Here is a 22,206-nt window from a genome sequence, read left to right as displayed (position 1 = left end):
GAACATTTTTTCTGATTTAGACATAGTATTTTACTCTTGACTTAAACAATTCATACTGATAAAATATTTGCATCAAATGTTATGCACGGTATAGTATCATACTTCTTGACGTCATCGGTTCAAATACAAAGTAGTTTACCGGTGACATGTGCACATAAACACCTAGCAATTTAGCTACTAAGAAGCAGTTCAGCAAATTTAGACATAAAGAAGCAATTCAACAGTTCGTTAACTGGATAATCCTCGGAATCATCTAGAAAACCTATTATCTTTGCAGGGCATAATTACCAACTAGCATTACGGACACTCAGCATGTGCTCCTGTGACAACCCGTTGCTATAACTTTATATGTTTTTATTCACGCTGACCTTTAGGTAAATTATGAAATTCAGCGACATAAAAAGGAAGATGGACGAAAATGCACAATAGACTTATTGGAACTTATTTAGAGCAGTGCATGGTGGAGCTAGATGGTCTACGAATACAAATGGGGAGGGGTGTTTTTGGCTTGTTTGGTAGCCTAGAGCATTTTCGTGTCTCCGATGAGCCTAGCTTAATTGGGCCTCGCTAAGTGAATGCCAGGTAAAAACCATGTTCTGTAGATAGTTTGGTAGCTTGCATCCTCCTCGGCTAGGCTGAGAAGAAACACACACACGATTGTTTGGTTATAAGCATTTTCTTCTCAGATGCAACATGTTGATGTTTGTTACATGCGCACAGATGATTAATTTCACATCTTATCCATGTTGTTAACTTACCTCACGCAGAAACGGGGTGTTGGAGGAAGAAGAGAAGGGCCGGCTAGAGGTAGAAGGTGTGGCAGCCCTTAGATGCTTATCCAACGATCACGAAATCAACTAGGCGCAAATGTTTTCAGCTGACTGACGCCCAGGTGTGACACGTTTGTATAATCAGTAGGGAGCCATAGGTCTACTCGTCTACGATCGTCGAAACAGAAAACAAGCAACAAAAAAGTCATGTGAAATGGTGAGATGAAGCTAGTGGTCAAAGGAAATTTCATATGGTCGACCGGATGCAATGATTTTACCAAAATTCGTCTAAAAACCTCTGAATTAGCATGAAATTCAATATATACAATCCATGAAGAATGGAACCACAACGTTGATGTGCATCTTTTTCGTGTAGAGCTTACTTCGAATCGAAGCACATTACTATTGGGTTTCCAGGCGATTCCGTGTGGGACCTGGCCGTCAATCCGACGTGGCGGACGCGCCCGTGCCCATGCATATCCATGTCTTCCCCGGATTTAGGCTGAATATGAGGGGTGCCAGTCAATCCGGGCGATTGAGGCCGGTTTGAGGCACCAGCATGGGTCGGTTTTTTACCGATCAGTGACCGGAGGGCCCGCCCGGATGTTTGTGGGGGCTTTGGGGCACCCAGTTGTAGATGTTGTGACCTTCTTTAAGGTTGTATATCCCAAGAACAAAAAATTTACTCTACGGGCGAGTGAGCAAATGAAATTTATCCTGAGAACTTCCTTCGGCCGAGCATATTTGAGGACCAAGAGATGCGAGGAGTGAAAAATTGAGGGGCTAAAGCCGTCAAGGATCGGCTAGGTCCGGTTTAACACCTTAAAACCAATTTTTCTACTCCTCTAACCGATTTTGAGGAATCAGCTAGAGATGCCCTTAGTGCACTAGCTAGCTAGTCAAAATGCCCCCTTAAAAAAACTAGAGAAAATGCCCATCTATAATTTTTGAATAATCCAAAGAAAATCATGACATGCACACAATGCACATAATACCCAGTAATCATGCTACAAAATATTCAACCAAAATTTGATTCTTAACATCACAAGAAGACAAATTCGGCTGCATAGCATCTTTTTCAAATCTGCGCTGGATAGTACCATGTCTGGTATTATTCACTATAAAATTGCTCCTTTTCTGTTTCTTGAGATATAGACCAAATTTGGTTTCAAAATTTCGAGGCATGGTAGTAATGTAATCGTGCGAATTCTGTTTTTAGAACAGTATTTTTTATTATTATTACCAACAAAAATACTACGCTCGTCTAGTACATTAGTACACCTAATGAGCCTAGTTCATTAGAGCATCCACAATGTAGCATTTTGCTGCATCGCCGCTAAGCCAAGAAATTTGCAGCTGCCGGCCTTGTTAGCTGCTCAACATATGAAATTTGGAGAAATCATACATACATTCCGTTGTGCCCTGTGAATCATTGCGCCCTTTGTAAACAACTTCCTACCATGCATCTGATCAAGGCACCAAGCCATGATGAACTTATTTGGTTCACCTAACAGCACATCTGAATATGGATTAGAAATGTCAAATGTAATCCTGCCAGCAATGTACATGCAATCTGTGTTTAGTCTAAATATGTAAATGTTTGGTTTTACTCCTACATAACTTCTTATGAGCATACAGTAAGAGATACTTTATGCATATTTTATTCTTTCTTTCTTTTCTTTCTTTCTCCTTTGTATAAAAACATTGTGCATATTTTCAGTAAGAGATGGTTTATGAGCGAGAGCCTCGTAACGCGCAAGCAAACAGATACCATTGACAACTGGTCCAAGAACAAATGAAGCAAAATCAAGCTGGGAAAGAATGCTGGTAGTATCTCGATCTCACATTCTGTCAAAAATTAATAAGAACAGCAAAGCAATTCAAGTCACCCTCTAAAAACTGCTGAGACGCAGCAGTCAGCGGATGTCGCCATATTAACAATTAATTAGTTGATGGAGGGCCTGTACACAGATCAGATGTTGCATCTTTATGAACTATATCACACACACATGATGATTTACATTACAAAATGTATTTCTTCCCCGCAGCAAAAGAAGAATACCGACCAGCTAACATTTCTTCTTCTTTCATTTCCTCCTATTATTTCCTGGGTGACCGGGCTTTCAGGGTCATTGCGAGTTTCTGTCGTTCGCCTTCCACCTCGGCAAACTGCAAGCTGAGCTCCGAGTACCTGCCGTGCATTTCCTCCAACTCGCTCTCGACAGCCACTTGTTTTCTCCTCAACTCGATTGTATCCTGTATCAGCTCATTGATGTCCCTGAAGCTTTGGAACACCGCTGATTCGTCGTTGTGTTGCTTCAAGAATGAGCTGAATGTTCAAGAGATGAGCATTTAGTTAGTTAAGTAAAACCTGACTTACATTACTGAAAGCTACAAATTTCAAGTTTTTTTTCTTTATCCTAGTTAGATTGGTTTCTGAAGAAACTTTAGTAGCTTGACAGACCAAAAAACATCCAGAGAGAAAAGACGCTCTATATCAATAAGCACAGTTTCTAAAATTCTCGAGTTCCTAAGGCCACACACTTGGGAGCAGTATCAAGGTGAGCAGGTCGCAGAAGGCCTGGTCGGCAAGACAACCATGAGGGTGGTGAAGCATCCAAAAGGAGGTGCCGGCAATGGACCAGGCAGAACAGGGAGTGACGATGGTGCCCACCAGGTCAGGGTGTTGTGGAGATCCCTTGGAGGAGCAGAGAAGGTCGGCAGTAGCATCATGCTCCGTGCGCCGCCATCGCTGCAGTTCTTTCCTCTCTCTCTCCCTTGTTTCTCTTCTCCAGGATTTCAATCGGGGGCTCCGGCGGTGCTTAAAACTTTCCGGACGTAACGACACCGAAACGTCCAGAAAATAAAACGTTAACGACGAACCAAGCGTGATTTGAGACAATGGCAGAAATGATTTACACCTCCGACTAATACGACAGTTTTGGGCTCGAAAACGACCAACCAATCAACCCTAAAAAGATACTTCCCTTGGTGTATTACCATGACCAGACTCGACATCTGAGCATGCATTCAGTCCAATATGAGGGAATGAAAGGGCAGCTGATAATAAAGGGGAACCTGCTTTACTAGACAAGAGTAAACTTATGAAAATAGATGCAATATAACTAATTACCTCTGGAAAAGGATGTCCGTCTTCTTCTTTGTTTGCAGCGCTTCCGCCAACTCAAGCTCCAAAGCAAGTACTCTTTCCAAGGCATTTCCAGAACCAGGAAGCTCTTTAAATGAAGGGAAAATGCTTCGCAAATGTTCATTTGCCTGAAAATAGTGACATGTGCACACACAAAATTAGCACAAGGTATATGGACTGCAGGTTCATGTCAAACGATGGAGGTGGATGCATGTGGGTGGTGATGGAAGAACTCTTTTATCATCTTGGGATAGTGGCAACAAAAATGTTGAATAGTTATATTAGAACAGAAAGGTGAGAAGTACACATACCATATCAAGCTGTGATAACGCCCTTTCCAAACCACTGAGCGACGGATCAATAAGATTAATGTCAAGGGGAAGAAGAGGGGATGAATTCTCATTTTTAAGTCTTTCCAGCTGCATATGTAAAATAATTTACACTGAATTAGCCCTGATCCACATCATGCCGAGTATCAAGTAATTACTGATTCATAAAAAACAAACATAAGTTGTTTGTTGTTTGAATTGCCCAATTTATTGACAAAACCAACTTTGGAGATTGGCTAATAGCATTAGTTTCCATCTTTCTTGTATTACTTTTTGCTGCGACTGTTTTTGGGAGCATATTGTAATTAACTTCTCAAGTTCTCATATAAAAATTAATAAAAAGCTGTAGTAGGAAATTCTCCTGCTGTTCTCTATCAAAAAAAAGTCACAGATCTTCCTTACTATTATGAAACAAACCCATATGGACAAAACTCATAAGGGCGTGTGCAGCGGGCTTGCAAACCAAGATGTATAAAGCTCGTAAGGGCGTGTGCAACGGGCTTGCAAACCCAGAGCTACGGACGATTTGGGAATGTCCAATCAGATTGTAATACTTTGCCTAATTAATAAAGTGTGAATCACTTTTACAAAAAAGCTAGAGCAAGGGAGAGAGAGGAGTTGGATTGTATTTTCTCTACTGCTCATCACTAAAGCAATGAAGAGACGAGAGGAATGCTAATTAAATGGGGATTTGTGGCCAGAAGGCTTGCTACATACGAGATGTCTACGGTAAAGAAGATAGAGATAAACGGGGAACATAAGGAAGAAAATGAAATGAAGATTTCCATTTTAGGCAAGCACTTGCCCATTCACAGATGTGATGATATCTAAGCACCATGAATATAGATTGAAACACTCAAACCTACTGCTCTGAAAACTTAACTGATTAGATTCATATCCTTTCCTCATCAATAATAAGAAAAATCATATGTTTTATTATTTTTTATGTAAGAACCCTTTCAAAACTTGGTAGGAACAGAATTTGTGTTATAAAAAGTATAATAAGAGAAGTTTCAACATACCTCTTTCTGGAAAAGATTCAAGTCATTTGCCAATTTCTTATGCTCTTTAGAAATATCTTTGATGGTATTGTCGACAGTTGGATGATCCTCCAATGATTCCTCAGATTGCTTATGGCAGTTCTATCAAAATAGTACAATTAAGTAAGCTGAGAGAAAAAACACTGCTATAAATGTTACAGATACCGAAGCAAAACAATTCTAAAAAAAAGTTAGTTGGTGTAATATATAAATGCACACTGCCAGATGAATCTTTCAACTCTACTTGGTGATTGTGAAGCAAAACAGCAAAAGCAAAAGTGAAGTGTCACACCAGGAGGTGTGTGTATACACTTCTCGACAAAGCACTGACAGGTAAAAAATTAACAAGAGCCGGATCTTATTTCTTGTGAAGTTGGGTCAAAGGACTGCGACATCATCCAAACTAATATTGCCATCTGATTAACAAGCTATTCCCATCAAACGCTGAAATAGTAGTTTCTAGGATGTGCTTAAGTTATCCAGATCTTAGACGCAGGCCTCTTTCTAGTCCTCTTATGTTTGAAATATATAGATTCAAGGTAATTTGTCACTACAATAATATAACATGAGAGCCATGGTATATCTCATATGTGTAAACATACTATCTTACAGGGAAAAAATTACTTCAATTGTGAGCAACTGTCAAGTATTCCATGTGCCCTAGTTTCAATCGCAATTAGTCTAAACTAAGATAAAGACATTTATGTTAGATTGATTACCTCCAAGTTCTTTGTCGGTGCATGCTTGGCATGTGGATGCTCATCAGACTTACCAACATCTTCTGATTCTGCTACATTTGATGAAATATGTGTGCTATGGATTTCACCTTCATCTTCCTGTAATTCTGAATCAACTTCTGTTAGTTTTGGTATTAACTCTGGTGCAGACCCAGATTTAACATCTCCCAGAATTTGCCCGATAGATGTGGCACGAGGGATGCGTGATCCAGAATTATCAGGTGACGCGACATGGTCGGTTAATGCCATATTCTCCAGCAACTTTTTCACTAAGTCAAGCTCCACCCTTATTCTATTGCGTTCCTCACTGCACTCCTGAAGAGAGACCTCAATCCTCTGCTTTTCTTCTTTACAGCAATCGAAGTTCAGTTTTGTGCATTCCAAGTCCGTCATTATGCTGTCATATGCATTAGACAACTCTCTTTTATCAGCAGATAAATCCTGCATCTCCACCTCCAGTTCAGAAACTTTCATTGATAGCTCTTCAATTCTTTTAGCCAGAGCAATCTCGTTTTTCCTCCCAGTTTCAACCTCGTCCAAAGCACTTTGTAACTTCAGTAACATCTCTTCAGAATACTTTTTAGAGACAAACACCTGACTTTTAAGCTCTTGAACCTTTGATTCATATTGCTCTTTGATAAATGCAATTCTAAGGGAATCTTGTATGGCGAACAACGACCCCTCTTTCTCCTTTTTCCCAGCTTCAGCCTTTTCTTTTAGCTCTCTCAACTGAATAGACAGGTTCTTGAACTCTTCTGCCTTCAGAGTTTGTTCAGCAAGTTTCTGCGTAAGCTCTTTGTTCTGTTCTTTTAAATTTGTCAACTGATATCCAGAATCCTGTAGCAGTGATGACGCCTCAGTATGGTGTTCCTCCAATTTTGATTTCAGAACCACGTTTAGAATTTCAACTTCATCTTTCGCTGATCTCAAACCATCAACATGCTCCTCAAGATTTGTCTGCACGGCTCTAAGCTGCACAATCTCATCTTGATACTTCAATTCTGCCTCACTGTTATTAATTGATACTGATGTATCTCGAGACTCACTATTGCTAACCTGAGCCAATGTCTGTTCATTTCTTTTTATAAGCTCTTCAAGCCCTTCCTTCTCTTGAATAACCCTGGCAAAGTTGATTTCTTGAGAATGGATAGCTGATTCAAGTGTGGCATTTCTGTCAGTTAATTCTGCTACAGTCAACATGTGCGCCCTTAATAACTCGTCAGCATCTTTGTTCTTAAGCTGAAGCTTCCCAAAATCATTTTTTAAGTATTCAAGTTGCACAGCAACCTCCTCAACCTGACTTCTCATGCAACTAGCTTCAATTTCAGTGGCAAGAAAGTCCTCCAGAATTGTTCCTAACTGATTTTCAGCATTGGCGAGCTGGGACTGAAGAGAGCAATTCTTACAACTGAGGTCCCTTTTGATTTGCTCACTTTCTGAAAGAGCATCTTGCATCAAACTGTTTTCTTTACTCATGTCCGAAATCTGGTCCCTCAGATGAAGTAACTCTGTTTTGTCCTCATTATAAGATAGCAGGACCTGATCCTTCTCACTAAGTTGAGATGTAAGACTTGCGAGGGCAGATTCAAGATCTTCCCTCGTTGTCTTTTCTCTTAGCAAATTTCCCTCGGTACAGCTCAGACAATTTTGCAAACCTCTGATTTCATTTTCCATGTGCATCAACAGTTCGTCTTTAGACTGTAGAGACTCGGCCAAAGTTTTGTTATCTTCGTCGGATTCTGCAAGAGTTATTTTGGTCCTCTCAAGTTCCTGAACAACAGCAGCAATGTCTTTCATCTTTTCAACAAGAGTCTCATTCTCACTGGTGACAATCCGCAGCTCAACTTCCATTTTTGCCAACTTTGATGTTAAGTCACCATTGCTGATTGAGTGTTGTTCTTGAGCCTCTGAGATTATCTCAAATTTATGTACCATTTCCTGCAGTTCCTGCTGAAGCTTCTCTACATGTCCCTCAGAAATATTCAACTTTTCTTCTGTTCCAGCCATATCACAATGAAACTTCTGCTTCACATCAAGCAATTCTGTTTCAGACTTGTCTGATCTCTTCCGGAGAAAATCGCACATTTCTTCCAATGCGTCCTTTTCGTGATGGAGATGAAGCACCTTCTGGCATGCTTGCTGCTGGAAGAATTCCAAGCTTGCTATGACAGCAGCATAATTCTTGTTCTCAAGTTCATGTAGCAAAGATACGTCATCCAAGCATGGAATGTCGATGTCCTTGCTCAAAGAAATAAGTTTAGAGCATAGGATGCTCAGTTGCTCTTGAAGTGATGTAGAAACAATTTGCTGCTCACTGATTAAGGAGGACTGCTTACGTAATTCATCTTTCACTGCCTCAAAATCTTCCATTACTGATCTGAGCTCATCCTTAAGCTGACTAGTTTGCTGACTTTCTTTCATTAAAAGGTTCTCAAATCTCTTCCTTTCTTCAGTGCAGGCATTGTACTTGCTTTCACAAGTTTTATGTTCCTCAACAAGTGTTTCAGATACCACAAGCCTTTCCATAAGTAAAGCATTTTCAACTGAAATATCTTGGAGCTTTGCTTCTAATATTTGGTTCTTCACTGTCAGATCATCACACTTGAAAATGTATCCTGATTCACTTTCTTTCAAACTTTTTGATTGGTCCAGTGCAGAGTTTAACTTGAGCATTAAAGACTCCCTAGCATCATTAGAGTCATGGAGTTCTTTTTCTAGCACGTATAGCCTTCCCTGCATTTGCTTAATCATATCCAGTGCAGTATAGTGAGATTCCCGTAGCACATCAGAGAACACCTGCCACTGAATGTTAACAGCGTACGTTTCTAAAATATCAGATTCCATTGTGGAAGAAGCATCTTTTGGTCCTTCGGTGTTGGAGCAGTTCACCTGTGAATCAGGATTACATATGACTTCAGATCTGCTACGAAGTTCTTCAATTTTGGCAGCCCGAAGGAGGTTTTGCTGGTCATCCATTTTGTAGCTAAAACTAAGTGATGTGCCATTTTCAGTTGAAAACATTTGAGATGCAGTTGCCTCATGAAGACCTTCAGTTCCCCGTTGTTTGACAACAGGCCTGTCTTGGTCATGTTCTATAGTACCGCTTAAATCTGCTATTGCAGAATGCTCTTCAGGAAAATGCTCAGCATCTTCTACAATGGGTTGCTTTGCAAGAGTTTCACTTGACTCATACATAGAGAGAACCTGAAAGGACAGCAACTCAAGGTCTTTCTGTAGACGATCAACAGCTGCAGAATAATTCCATCGGACCCTCTTAAGTGCTGTTTCCGTAGCAACAGCTCTCCTCTCGAACTCCTTATTTTGAGCTTCTAAAGCTGTTCTGTCCTCAGCAAATCTCATTAGCTGGTCATTCATCTCCTCATGCATTTTCTGCTTCTGGGCTTGGAGGACAGAAACTGTGTAGAAACAAGAATTGTGTTCTTTCCTAAGATTTTCCAATTCAATTGCTGTCTGCTTCTGGCTTTCCTCAAGCTTGTGGATAAAAGATTCGTAGTAGCGCTCAATCTGGCTCATCTTCTCCAGAAGATTCTCCTTCTCAGTTTTTGAGTCCTCCAACTTCTGCAAGAGCCCACACATTTTTTCCTCCATCGTGGCTGTACTGCCAGTGTTTTTCTTGTCGGAATTATGATCACGTCCGGAGCTTGATTGATGGGCAACATTGGATGGTGGAGCCAAATGTTCTTGATAATTATTTTCTTTCATTTGTCCAAGCTGAACACCTTGCTTGAGGTTCTCAATAACACGCTGAAGAGCCCCTATATCAGCAAGAAGGAAATCAAGATCACTTGCTTGAAGTCCATGGAGAGCATTATTTCTGGTCTGCTGCAGTTTACTTTCAAGAAGCAGCAAGCCTTGCAGCCATTCTGTTTGGAGATTATGTACTGAACTATCTGTAGCAAGAACACCATTTCCTCCATCAGCCTTATGCTGCAAGGGTTTAGCAGATTTCATTTCTTCCAACTCTCTTTTCAAACTAGAACATTCTGTCCTTAGGGAAGATACTTCAGTAGTGAGCTCGCTGCGTGACATAAGTTCAACAGCAAGCTGGTTAGCTAGGCCCTGCGTTTCACTGCCTAATTTGTCAGTGACATCTTGCAGGGATGTTGCTTCTGACTTGAGCTGAGAAAAGGCCGACTCAGCCACCTCCAATCTGGACTTGAGTCGATTATTCTCGTCATGAGCAGCAGCAAGATCATGACTGGCAGAGAACTCAGGACTCCAACCATGACTCCAATCACTGCTCCCTTGTGGTGAAAGACGCTTACCCCGAAATGGCCCCTTCTCTGGTGTAGGGCTTTGACTTGTCGGACAAAGTGGTAAATCACCTGAGTGTATGCTCCTAAAGCTACTGATTTCATGACTGCCACACGGATCATTCTTTTCGGCAAAATAACCATCTGAATTATGTGATGAATTTTCATAATCTTCGGTTGAACCCGCAGAATCTTCGGCCACAGGGAACCCCAAAGAAGTTTCTTTTAACTTATTCCTTGCGTTAGCCTATAACAAATGATAAAGATAATTATGGTGTGAACCAAGTAACTTAATTATATCAAATGACGATATGCATAGAAAAGAATATGGGATGGTTTAACTAATTTATTTACTAAATGAAAACAGTAGGCATTGCATGATATGCAGATTCCATTCATTGTCACAAATCTAGGCCTAATACGTAAATTCTCTAGTGATGTATCTGCAGCACAATCAGCAATAGTACAGTAAATATAGACCGATGCCTCCAGTTAAAGAACCAAAGGACCACTCAATATAGATCGATGCCTCCAGTTAAGAAGCAAAGGACCGCGGTCCCTTCAAATGTATCCTTCCATAATCTTGAGATAACCAAGGTCACTCTCAACAAAGCAATCTAGCACATAACTTGGTCTACTTTGTTGCAGTTCAAATCAGAAGTTTTGAATTATTTTTCACCAGTAAACCATGTACGCATGGAAGTTCGTAGTTTTTTTTTGGGACTTCCATGGAAGTTAGTAGTTACTACCAAGAAACAGTGTAAAACACACGACTGCCCTGAAAATGAGCTCTTTGTTTTCCTTTCATGTGCCATTGCAGTGAGGTCCTATACTTCGTAGGGATTTATACCAACCTTATCACTACCAACATTGGATGAAGCAACAGCAACTTCAGAAGGATCGTGACTTCTTTGATTCACTAGCTGCTGGGAACTTCTGGCACCAGTTTCTCTTTGCTGTTCAAATTCCCTGTACCAAGAAAGCACTCATAAGACTTGGGACCAACAATCCAAAACTAATTTCATTGTTGTCATGGCCAAACCTGAAGCCAGTTTTGGTGCTGAGCAGTTGTGCCGTGACCTGCAACGGTATTCATCAAAGAACAACATTAGAAAGGACAACCAGAAGGCAAGCAAAACAGAGAACATTGTCAAATCACTTCTCAAAACAGTGAAAGAGTATTTTTCTGATGATTATAGACATAAGTTAAAATGTTATCTAAAACCCATGCATGTATATTGTAGGGGAAAAAACATACATGTAATACTGTTCCAAAGTTGCAACCACGAAAAGGAAGTGTGATTGAAACAGGCTTCACTGCTTCTGCAAATTCGGCAAGATTAACATCGACCTCCCCAAGAATACTAGATCGAGAAGTCCCCTGATTTTCCAAGAACAAGGGGAGTAAGTTCATCCAGCATTTAAGTGGTGATGATATCAAAACCTTAGGTAACATGTGTGCAAGTCCATGGCCAAGGAAGATGTAGGATAAGCGAAACCAATTTGTACAACGCACCATGGCCACAACAAGCTTGTAGAGCTTGTCATCATATGTCTTAGTCCTAGAATCCTGAAGAAGTCGTGTTGCTTCATAAATAGGATCTGGCCATTTACAGCTTCCATTCCTCACATTTGCTTTATTTGTTTTTGCAGTTACCTTTCCTGTATCAGCAGAGATAAAGGACAAAAACAACTTGTCCCATCCTGTAGATGGAATCTGCAACAAAAACAAGTAACCATGGAAAGATCATTCAACTATGGATGGCAGAAACATGCAATAATCCTGAGTAATTCACACAAACTGCAAGACTCATATTAGTAAAAATCAGAGAGCCGGAATAAGTCAATTGTACACCCTACAACTTTTGGCAGGGTATGTATTAGTAGTATCTTTCACCCCTAACTCAAAAAATGGACAAACCACAGCCTAAATTTTGGAACTACCACCCCCCCCCCCACCCCCCCAAACAATCCCCACACGGTTTTGGACGACACGCCACTATATGTAGGATGTTTTTGACAGGCAACGTCATGGGACCCACAATCATGCTCTAGGTTGAGAATGACTAAGCAACTAGTCAGCAAATCAACAAATCAGAAAAATACAACATCACCCAAATAAACAAATATTTATTTCTTGTTACGTTGACTGTGCTGCATGTAAGCTGAACAAATCAGTGATGTGGCAGCCGACTTGGTGAAGAGTCGAAAAGCACATAGAAAACCAGCCTAAGGGTGACTTCCCGGCTGCCTGCGTGGATACTACTTTTTTATCCCAGCCATGGCATGGAACTCCAGCTGTGGCAACATCAGTGTCCCACCAACATGTGGGGGGTGGAGGATTCCCCAAGGACTGGATTATATTTTCCTTTTCTTTAAGGGGTTTTCTCATAATGCTGGTGTCTGATTAATACAGAGCTTTGGCTCCTTTGCCCAAAAAACAGCCTACAGGTGAAAACAAATGGTTTCAGGAGTTCAGGGTGAAATGTGTCTGGTTTTAGAGTTGAGATGAAATCTAGACCCGTGCAAGAGTTGTGGAATACAAATGGATATTTTCCTCGAAAGTAAGATTCACCAAAAAAAAGTCTTAACAAAGTCTTAACAACCAAAAGGGCAAAGAAATGGAGTTGGCATAAAAAAATTGATCTTACATTTGTTGCATGGAATTGCAGCCGGAATACAACTTTAACTTTGGCCTTTTCAATCTTCCATTTTGGCACCCTTGACATGCTGGCGATCTTTATTATTTAAGCATATCGTACTTCTAGGGGGATCTTTTGTCTGAAAGCAAGCACCAGAGACAATATAAACTCCCTTAAATTCATAAATACATCTAAAAAATCACCTTCAAATCAAACAGAATTCAAGCCAAAAAACCATACAAACAGACCAGATTGTCCTCATGGATGCGCAAACGCACAAACACAGGAACAAGAATCATACCCACCACCAATGAGAAAATTTCAGTGTAAAAGCTAGTCATCAAAAGCAACTGGCTGGTACACTTCCATGGTAGCAGTTATACAAATAATTGAATGATTATGTTGATATTGTTTCTGCACTATGCTCCTAACAGTTTCATAGCTATTCCTACTAACAACCACATGTTTCTCAGCACCTCACATGTTCACCAGCGTTAGATACACGGTATAATGGAAAAATAATAACTAACCACTACATGAAAAATTCACCTACACCAAGATGCCTGGATTTATCTTTTTATCCTCTTACATCTAGAGCCGCAGGGTGGAAACATACTAGCTAGCAAGAATTTGCCCCCAATTCACCCAGAAAGGTAAAGTCAGGCAGTACTCAAGAATCTTGTCCTGCTATGATTCATACATAGGACTAATTCCATGCAGTATCAGGCCTCATTGAGCCAAACTAGGCTAAGCGTTTTGTTTCTCTAGACCCTTGTTTAGCTTCAAAATTATCAACGAATCAAAATATAACATATGCATCTTTAGTTTCAAAGGGCAACTAGGAGAGATGCACAGGTCTGATCAATTTGACAAACTTGCACATTACAAGCAAGGATTTAGAGCATGCTTTGGTTTGCAGCCAAAAATTAAACTATAGTTATATAACACAAATTGGTACTAGTGGATCAGTAGCTGGGCAGCTGGTGTACTGAGCAAAGGCACCAGTGTCATGTGCAGAAAAGAGATGCAGCTAGTTGCAGTGTGCAATTGCAGAGTTCAGAAATCGTGGAAAAATGCAGGCACGCCTTGCTTGTAGCCAAGATGTTCCAAGTCCAGGATAACATCCAAGAGCTTTAAGCAGCCAAGGCATGGACGGAGCGTACCTTGCAAGGCGCCGGAGGTGGACGAAGGCCCTGGCTTGGGGGTCGGGATCTGCGGCGGAGACGGACCGGGGCAGCGCCACGGGATTCGATCTGCAGCTGAGGCGGCAAGAGGCGGGCGGATCCGGCGAAAGGCTGCGGCGGATGAGAGCGAATCCGGCGGGGACGACGGCGTGCTGTCGACCGAGTGAACTGGGGTCAGGGCCGGAAGAAGAAATGGAAGGAGGCGGGAAGGAGGGGCAGGGGAGAAGACTCACCGGCTGCGAGTGGGGCAGGTGACCTCGACAGCGGCGCTCACCGGCGGCGAGATGCAGCGGGATACAGGAGAGAGCACGAGGAGGTCGGGCGCCGCCGTGCTCTTACAGTGGCAGCCAAACAGTTCTGGAGTTCATGCCCAAATCCGCGGTTCGGGGACGAAATGTATGTACTTGCGAGTTGGTGGGGGGCTGTTTTTGGCTCAGCGGCGCTCACCGGCGGCGAGATGTAGACGGATGCAATGCAACTGGTGGATTCGCTTTGATACGGAAGAAAGCACGGGGAGTTCGCGCAAAAGGTGCGGGCTTTTCCACCGAGGTTGGGTTGGGGCTTGATTAGGAGAGGCGAGCAGCAAAGCTTGCTTATCGGGAAGAGGAAGGATGCTGGGCACCAAGCATAATGATGATGTTTGGTCGTTTAATTTATCATTACTTATTTCTTCCCAGGTTTTCTGGTTGGGCAGTAATGTCTGTCTCTCACAGTCTCACTCGACTCCTTTTTCTTTTTCACCGGTACAAGTGGAGTACAGGCCTGAAAATCAGCCCGCTTTTTCTTAACCTCGAAAAACTAGTAGTGCATGCTAGTATATCTATTTTTCTCGCCTTGAGTTTGGCCTCACGATCTCGGGCGGCGCGTGGAGCGGGTGTGAGGCTGTGGGTGGGGTTCCCTCGAGTGGGTCGTGTCGACCCATCCGCGTGGGACGTTGTCGTGCGGGCCCTCATTGTGTTGGCGATGTTGACCCCGTGTTCTCCTTATAGTCGTGATGTGGTGTTCGTCATGGGGTTTGCCATGTGGCGGCACCGTTTCTACGTTGGTGTGTGACATTTACACGATGAAGGCGAGCCACGTGGGTTGACCTTGCTCCTCACACATGGGGCGTCGCCTCTTTGGAATCCTTGTCCAATGGCATACAACTCAATATATTGCTTCCTAATGATCACACTAATAGAGACACGAGAATGGAAAGGGGGAAACCTAAGTGATGTTTAGCAGTTGCAGGCCATGAAAGTATAGAGAACAATGCGCAAAAGGAAATGGAACAACAAGAACATTGATTAATCCAATAATATAACAATACTTCACACAACACAGCCTAAAAGGCGGTAATTAATAATTACTCCCTCTGCCTCAAAATATAAGAATGTTTTTGACACTATGCTAGTGTCAAAAACGTTCTTATATTTTAGGACAGAGGGAGTAGATGGCATAGGTTACAGTAGATACACCAATAGTTAGTCGTTTCACATACATATTCAATACACAAGTACTAAAGACACTTGAACAACCAAGATGGATATCTTAAAAAACATGATAGATGGTGAGTGGAGGCTTGGTCGATTATGCCTTCCTTTTCAGTGCTCCCCACCATAATCTCCTGGCTGGCAGCTTCAAGCAAATTCTCTTTGTGCCACGGTTTCTTTCTGTTTATTGCGACAAGGGATCAAGCAACGGTAATCCACACCTAGTGTCACCAACACTTTTAAGGGGATGCGAATCTCCATTGAAGAGGTAGGGAACAATGAATGCTCCCACGACAACAAATGTCTCACATAAGTCTTTGAGTGCCATGGCCAACGAACGTCCAACCAACCTTCGCTAGGGGTAGCTCTTGGGCCGTACTCCAAATCTCATAATGAGTCGTGGCACAAATTCGGGGAACCACAACCATCTAGGTTGCGCATAAAACCAAGAATAACAAGATTCACAAGGGATATATTAAGGAATCGATGAACTTGAGATTTGCCTTGGTGAAAGTGTATATCGGGATCTCCTCTTGGTCTCCCTAAAAAGAATATGCAAAGTGGAAGCTAAGGAGGGTGGTCTTTTAGATTTCAACAATGCTGGAGGAGAGAGATGGAGTCAGCACCTACTTCATGGTGAAGAAGATGCTTTAGGGCATCTCCAACGGCAACCCGTAAATTTCCTCCCGCATCTGTCCGCGGACAGGAGGGCGACATCCAACAGTAACTGCATACATCCCGTCTTCCTCAAAAAAATTTAAGTCTGCACGATCAAATAGCTGCATACAGAGGGTACAGATGTTCAAATAGCCGCATGCAGCAATATTTCAAATTTAAAAAAGTTCAAATAATACATCCCAACATTGTTTCCCCATTTAACCGCCCACTGATGTGTTGGGGAACGTAGCATGCAATTTCAAAAAAATTCCTACGATCATGCAAGATCTATCTAGAAGATGCATAGCAACGAGAGGGGGAGAGTGTGTCCATGTACCCTCGTAGACCGAAAGCGGAAGTGTTTGACAACGCGATTGATGTAGTCGAACTTCTTCTTGTTCCGACCGATCAAGCACCGAACGTATGGCACCTCCGAGTTCTGCACACGTTCAGCTCGATGATGTCCCTCGAACTCTTGATCCAGCCAAGTGTCGAGGGAGAGTTTCGTCAGCACGACAGCGTGGTGACGGTGATGGTGAAGTGATCCGCGCAGGGCTTCGCCTAAGCACTACGACAATATGACCGGAGGTGTAAACTATGGAGGAAGGCGCCCCACATGGCTAATAGATGTTATTGTGTGTTCTAGGCGCCTCCCCCCTCATATATATAGGTGGGAGGGAGAGGGGCAGCCAAGGGGGCGCCCAAGTAGGAGGAATCCTAATTGGGGCCCTAATCCTATTTGCCCCACCCCTCCTACCATAATTCTCGGAGGGGGAAGGAAGGAGGAGGGATGGAAGTGGGAGGCCGAATCCCTCCCCTTCCTTTCTCCCTTCTCCTCTTTCCTTCCCCCTTATTTCGGCCTACATGGGGCGCACCAGCCCCTTAGGGCATGTACAACGGCATCTAGTCAGCCGTCTGTAATGCATGCCAGGTAGGATTTTTATCTAGGTGGAGGAAAGAGAGGGAAGAAAGAGAATAAGGGTGTCTATAAATCGGCAGACGGTCGATAGCCCACAAAAATCGCTTCTTATCGATAGCCTTTTGCCGTTGTATACGCTAGGCGTCGCTAATATGCTATCAACCCTGCTGAACCGTCGTTCCCATGTTCCACGATCGTACACAAGATTTTTTTATCGGTTCCTATTTCTTGGGAAGTTACAGATGGGAAATAGACAGTCCATTGTACAGGGGGTCTTTAGTGTTGTCTATGGATGATTACTACAGACGGGGTTATCTAAACGATTGTACATGCCCTTAGGGGCTGGTCTGTCCCCCTCTTGGCCCATTAAGGCCCATGTAGTTGCCGGGGGGATGCCCGAAACCCCTTCCGGTGACCCGATATGTACCCGGTACCCCTGGAACACTTCTGGTGTCTGAATATCATCGTCCAATATATGAATCTTTACCTCTCGACCATTTCGAGACTCCTCGTTATGTACATGATCTCATCCAGGACTCCGAAAATTTGGTCACCAAATCACATAACTCATATAATACAAAATCATCATCGAACATTAAGCGTGCGGACCCTACGGGTTCGAGAACTATGTAGACATGACCAAGACACCTCTCCGGTCAATAACCAACAGCGGAACCTGGATGCTCATATTGGTTCCCGCATATTCTACGAAGATCTTTATCTGTCGTACCGTAATGACAACATATGTTATTCCCTTTGTCATCGATATGTTACTTGCCCGAGATTCGATCATCGGTATGTTACCTTTCATGGTGTGGAACTGCTAAACATCAGAGCTCGCGAGACGTCATCGAGTTGAACGTGTGCAGAACTCGGAGGTGCTGTGCATTCGGTACTTGGATCGGTCGGATCGTGAAGACGTACGACTACATCAACCGCGTTGTGCTAACGCTTCCGCATTCGGTCTACAAGGGTACATGGACACACTCTCCCCTCTCGTTGATATGCATCACCATGATCCTGTGTGTGCGTAGGATTTTTTTTGAAATTACTACGTTCCTCAACAGTGGTATCAGAGCCAGTTTTTATGCGTAGATGTTATATGCACGAGTAGAACACAAGTGAGTTGTGGGCGATTGCTACCTCTTGAGCACTATGTTGGATTTCCCCGAAGAGGAGAGGATGATGCAGCAAAGTAGCGTAAGTATTTCCCTCGGTTTTTGAGAACCAAGGTATCAATCCAGTAGGAGGCTACGCGTGAGTCCCTCGTACCTACACAAAAACAATAGCTCAACGCAACCAACGCGCTTAGGGGTTGTCAATCCCTTCACGGTCACCTACGAAAGTGAGATCTGATAGAGAAGATAAATAATATTTTTGGTATTTTTGGTATAGAGATGCAAAGTAAAAAGTAAAAGCAAAGTAAAAACAAAGCAATAATAAAGTGATGGAGATTAATATGATGAGAAAGAGACCCGGGGCTATAGGTTTCACTAGTGGCTTCTCTCAAGAGCATAAGTATTCTATGGTGGGTGAACAAATTACTGTTGAGCAATTGACAGAATTGAGCATAGTTATGAGAATATCTAGGTATGATCATGTATATAGGCATCACGTCCGAGACAAGTAGACCGACTCCTGCCTGCATCTACTACTATTACTCCACTCATCGACCGCTATCCAGCATGCATCTAGAGTATTAAGTTAAAAACAGAGTAACGCCTTAAGCAAGATGACATGATGTAGAGGGATAGTTTCATGCAATATGATAAAAACCCCATCTTGTTATCATCGATGGCAACGATACAATACGTGCCTTGCTGCCCCTTTTGTCACTGGGAAAGGACACTGCAAGATCGAACCCAAAGCTAAGCACTTCTCCCATGGCAAGAACAACCAATCTAGTAGGCCAAACCAAACTGATAATTTGAAGAGACTTGCAAAGATAACCAATCATACATAAAAGAATTCAGAGAAGATTCAAATATTATTCATAGATAGACTTGATCATAAACCCACAATTCATCGATCTCAACAAACACACCGCAAAAAGAAGATTACATCGAATAGATCTCCACGAGAGAGGGGGAGAACATTGTATTGAGATCCAAAAAGAGAGAAGAAGCCATCTAGCTACTAACTATGGACTCGTAGGTCTGAAGTAAACTACTCACACTTCATCGGAGGGGCTTGGATGATGATGTAGAAGCCCTCCGTGATCGATGCCCCCTCCGACGGAGCTCCGGAACAAGCCCCAAGATGGGATCTCATGGATATAGAAAGTTGCGGCGATGGAATTAGGTTTTTGGCTCCGTATCTGATCGTTTGGGGGTACGTGGATATATATAGGAGGAAGAAGTACGTCGGTGGAGCAACAGGGGGCCCACGAGGGTGGGGGCGCGCCTGGTAGGGTAGGGCGCGCCCCCCTACCTCGTGGCCTCCTGTTACGTGCCTTAACGTAGGGTCCAAGTCTCCTAAGTTGTATTCGGTGAGAAAATCACATTCCCAGAGGTTTCATTCCGTTTGGACTCCGTTTGATATTCCTTTTCTTCGAAACCCTAAAACAGGCAAAAAACAGCAATTCTGGGCTGGCCCTCCGGTTAATAGGTTAGTCCCAAAAATAATATAAAAGTGGATAATAAAGCCCAATAATGTCCAAAACAGTAGATAATATAGCATGGAGCAATCAAAAATTATAGATACGTTGGAGACGTATCAAGCATCCCCAAGCTTAATTCATGCTCGTCCTCGAGTAGGTAAATGATAAAAACAGAATTTTTTATGCGGAGTGCTACTTGGCATAATTTCAATGTAATTCTTCTTAATTGTGGTATGAATATTAAGATTCAAAAGATTCAAGACAAAAGTTCATGTTGACATAAAAATAATAATACTTCAAGCATACTAACAAAGCAATTATGTCTTCTCAAAATAACATAGCCAAAGAAAGCTATCCCTACAAAATCATATAGTCTGGCTATGCTCTATCTTCACCACACAAAGTATTTAAATCATGCACAACCCCAATGACAAGCCAAGCAATTGTTTCATACTTTTGACATTTTCAAAACTTTTTCGATCTTCACGCAATACATGTGCGTGAGCCATGGATATAGCACTATATGTGGAATAGAATGGTGGTTGTGGAGAAGACAAAAAGAGGGGAAGATAGTCTCACATCAACTAGGCGTATCAACAAGCTATGGAGATGCCCATCAATAGATATCAATGTGAGTGAGTAGGGATTGCCATGCAACGGATGCACTAGAGCTATAAGTATATGAAAGCTCAACAAAAGAAACTAAGTGGGTGTGCATCCAACTTGCTTGCTCACGAAGACCTAGGGCATTTTGAGGAAGCCCATCATTGGAATATACAAGCCAAGTTCTATAATGAAAAATTCCCACTAGTATATGAAAGTGTCAGAATGAGAGACTCTCTATCATGAAGATCATGGTGCTACTTTGAAGCACAAGTGTGGTAAAAAGGATAGTAACATTGTCCCTTCTCTCCTTTTCTCTCTTTTTTTGTTTGGGCCTTCTCTTTTTTTATGGCCTCTTTTTTTTCGTTCGGAGTCTCATCCCGACTTGTGGGGGAATCATAGTCTCCATCTGAAGGAAATATGCCCTAGAGGCAATAATAAAGTTATTATTTATTTCCTTATATCATGATAAATGTTTATTATTCATGCTAGAATTGTATTAACCGGAAACATAATACATGTGTGAATACATAGACAAACAGAGTGTCACTAGTATGCCTCTACTTGACTAGCTCGTTAATCGAAGATGGTTATGTTTCCTAACCATAAACAAAAAGAGTTATTATTTGATTAACGCGATCAAATCATTAGGAGAATGATGTGATTGACATGACCCATTCCATTAGCTTAGCACCCGATCGTTTAGTATGTTCCTATTGCTTTCTTCATGACTTATACATGTTCCTATGACTATTAGATTATGCAACTCCCGTTTGCCGGAGGAACACTTTGTGTGCTACCAAACGTCACAACGTAACTGGGTGATTATAAAGGAGCTCTACAGGTGTCTCCAAAGGTACATGTTGGGTTGGCGTATTTCGAGATTAGGATTCGTCACTCCGATTGTCGGAGAGGTATCTCTGGGCCCTCTTGGTAATGCACATCACATAATCCTTGCAAGCATTGCAACTAATGAGTTAGTTGCGAGATGATGTATTACGAAACAAGTAAAGAGACTTGCCGGTAACGAGATTGAACTAGGTATTGAGATACCAATGATCGAATCTCGGGCAAGTAACATACCGATGACAAAGGGAACAACGTATGTTGTTATGCGGTCTGACCGATAAAGATCTTCGTAGAATATGTGGGAGCCAATATGAGCATCCAGGTTCCGCTATTGGTTATTGACCAGAGACGTGTCTTGGTCATGTCTACATTGTTCTCGAACCCGTAGGGTCCGCACGCTTAAGGTTTCGATGACAGTTATATTATGAGTTTACGCATTTTGATGTGCCGAAGTTTGTTCGGAGTCCCCGATGTGATCACGGACATGACGAGGAGTCTCGAAATGGTCGAGACATAAAGATTGATATATTGGAAGCCTATATTTGGATATCGGAAGTGTTCCAGGTGAAATCGGGATTTTACCGGAGTATCGGGAGGTTACCGGAACCCCCCGGGAGGTATATGGGCCTTAGTGGGCTTTAGTGGAAGAGAGGAGAGGTGGCCAGGGCTGGGCCGCGCGCTCCTCCCCCCTAGTTCGAATAGGACAAGGAGAGGGGGCCGGCGCCCCCTTCCTTCTCTCTCTCTCCTCTTCCCCCCTCCCGAATCCTATTCCAACTAGGAAAGGGGGGAATCCTACTCCCGGAGGGAGTAGGACTCCTCCTGGCGCGCCCTCTCCTGGCTGGCCGCACCCCCCCTTTGATCCTTTATATACGGAGGCAGGGAGCACCCCTAGAGACACAAGTTGATCCACGTGATCATATTCTTAGCCATGTGCGGTGCCCCCTTCCACCATAGTCCTCGATAATATTGTAGCGGTGCTTAGG

The 22,206-nt window shown here is 42.6% G+C and overlaps 1 protein-coding gene across 1 annotated transcript; it reads right to left on the bottom strand.

The window, feature by feature from the left end:
• Window positions 1-2,582: 2,582 nt before the first annotated feature.
• LOC119318291 (golgin subfamily A member 4-like) lies at window positions 2,583-14,715 on the bottom strand. The gene is made up of 12 exons (XM_037592818.1): window positions 14,358-14,715; window positions 14,104-14,276; window positions 12,950-13,079; window positions 11,815-12,015; window positions 11,557-11,679; window positions 11,341-11,378; window positions 11,153-11,267; window positions 6,007-10,545; window positions 5,270-5,389; window positions 4,230-4,337; window positions 3,904-4,046; window positions 2,583-3,099 (listed from the first exon to the last, which is right to left on the bottom strand). Exons 3-12 carry the CDS (start codon window positions 13,025-13,027, stop codon window positions 2,871-2,873), a joined length of 5,694 nt encoding a protein of 1,897 aa, XP_037448715.1. The 5' UTR covers window positions 13,028-13,079; window positions 14,104-14,276; window positions 14,358-14,715; the 3' UTR covers window positions 2,583-2,870.
• Between the last annotated feature and the right edge of the window lie 7,491 nt (window positions 14,716-22,206).

This window comes from Triticum dicoccoides, chromosome 6A, assembly GCF_002162155.2.
Source record: "Triticum dicoccoides isolate Atlit2015 ecotype Zavitan chromosome 6A, WEW_v2.0, whole genome shotgun sequence".
Taxonomy (NCBI): domain Eukaryota; kingdom Viridiplantae; phylum Streptophyta; class Magnoliopsida; order Poales; family Poaceae; genus Triticum; species Triticum dicoccoides.
This window is presented reverse-complemented; position numbering and strand designations above follow the sequence as displayed.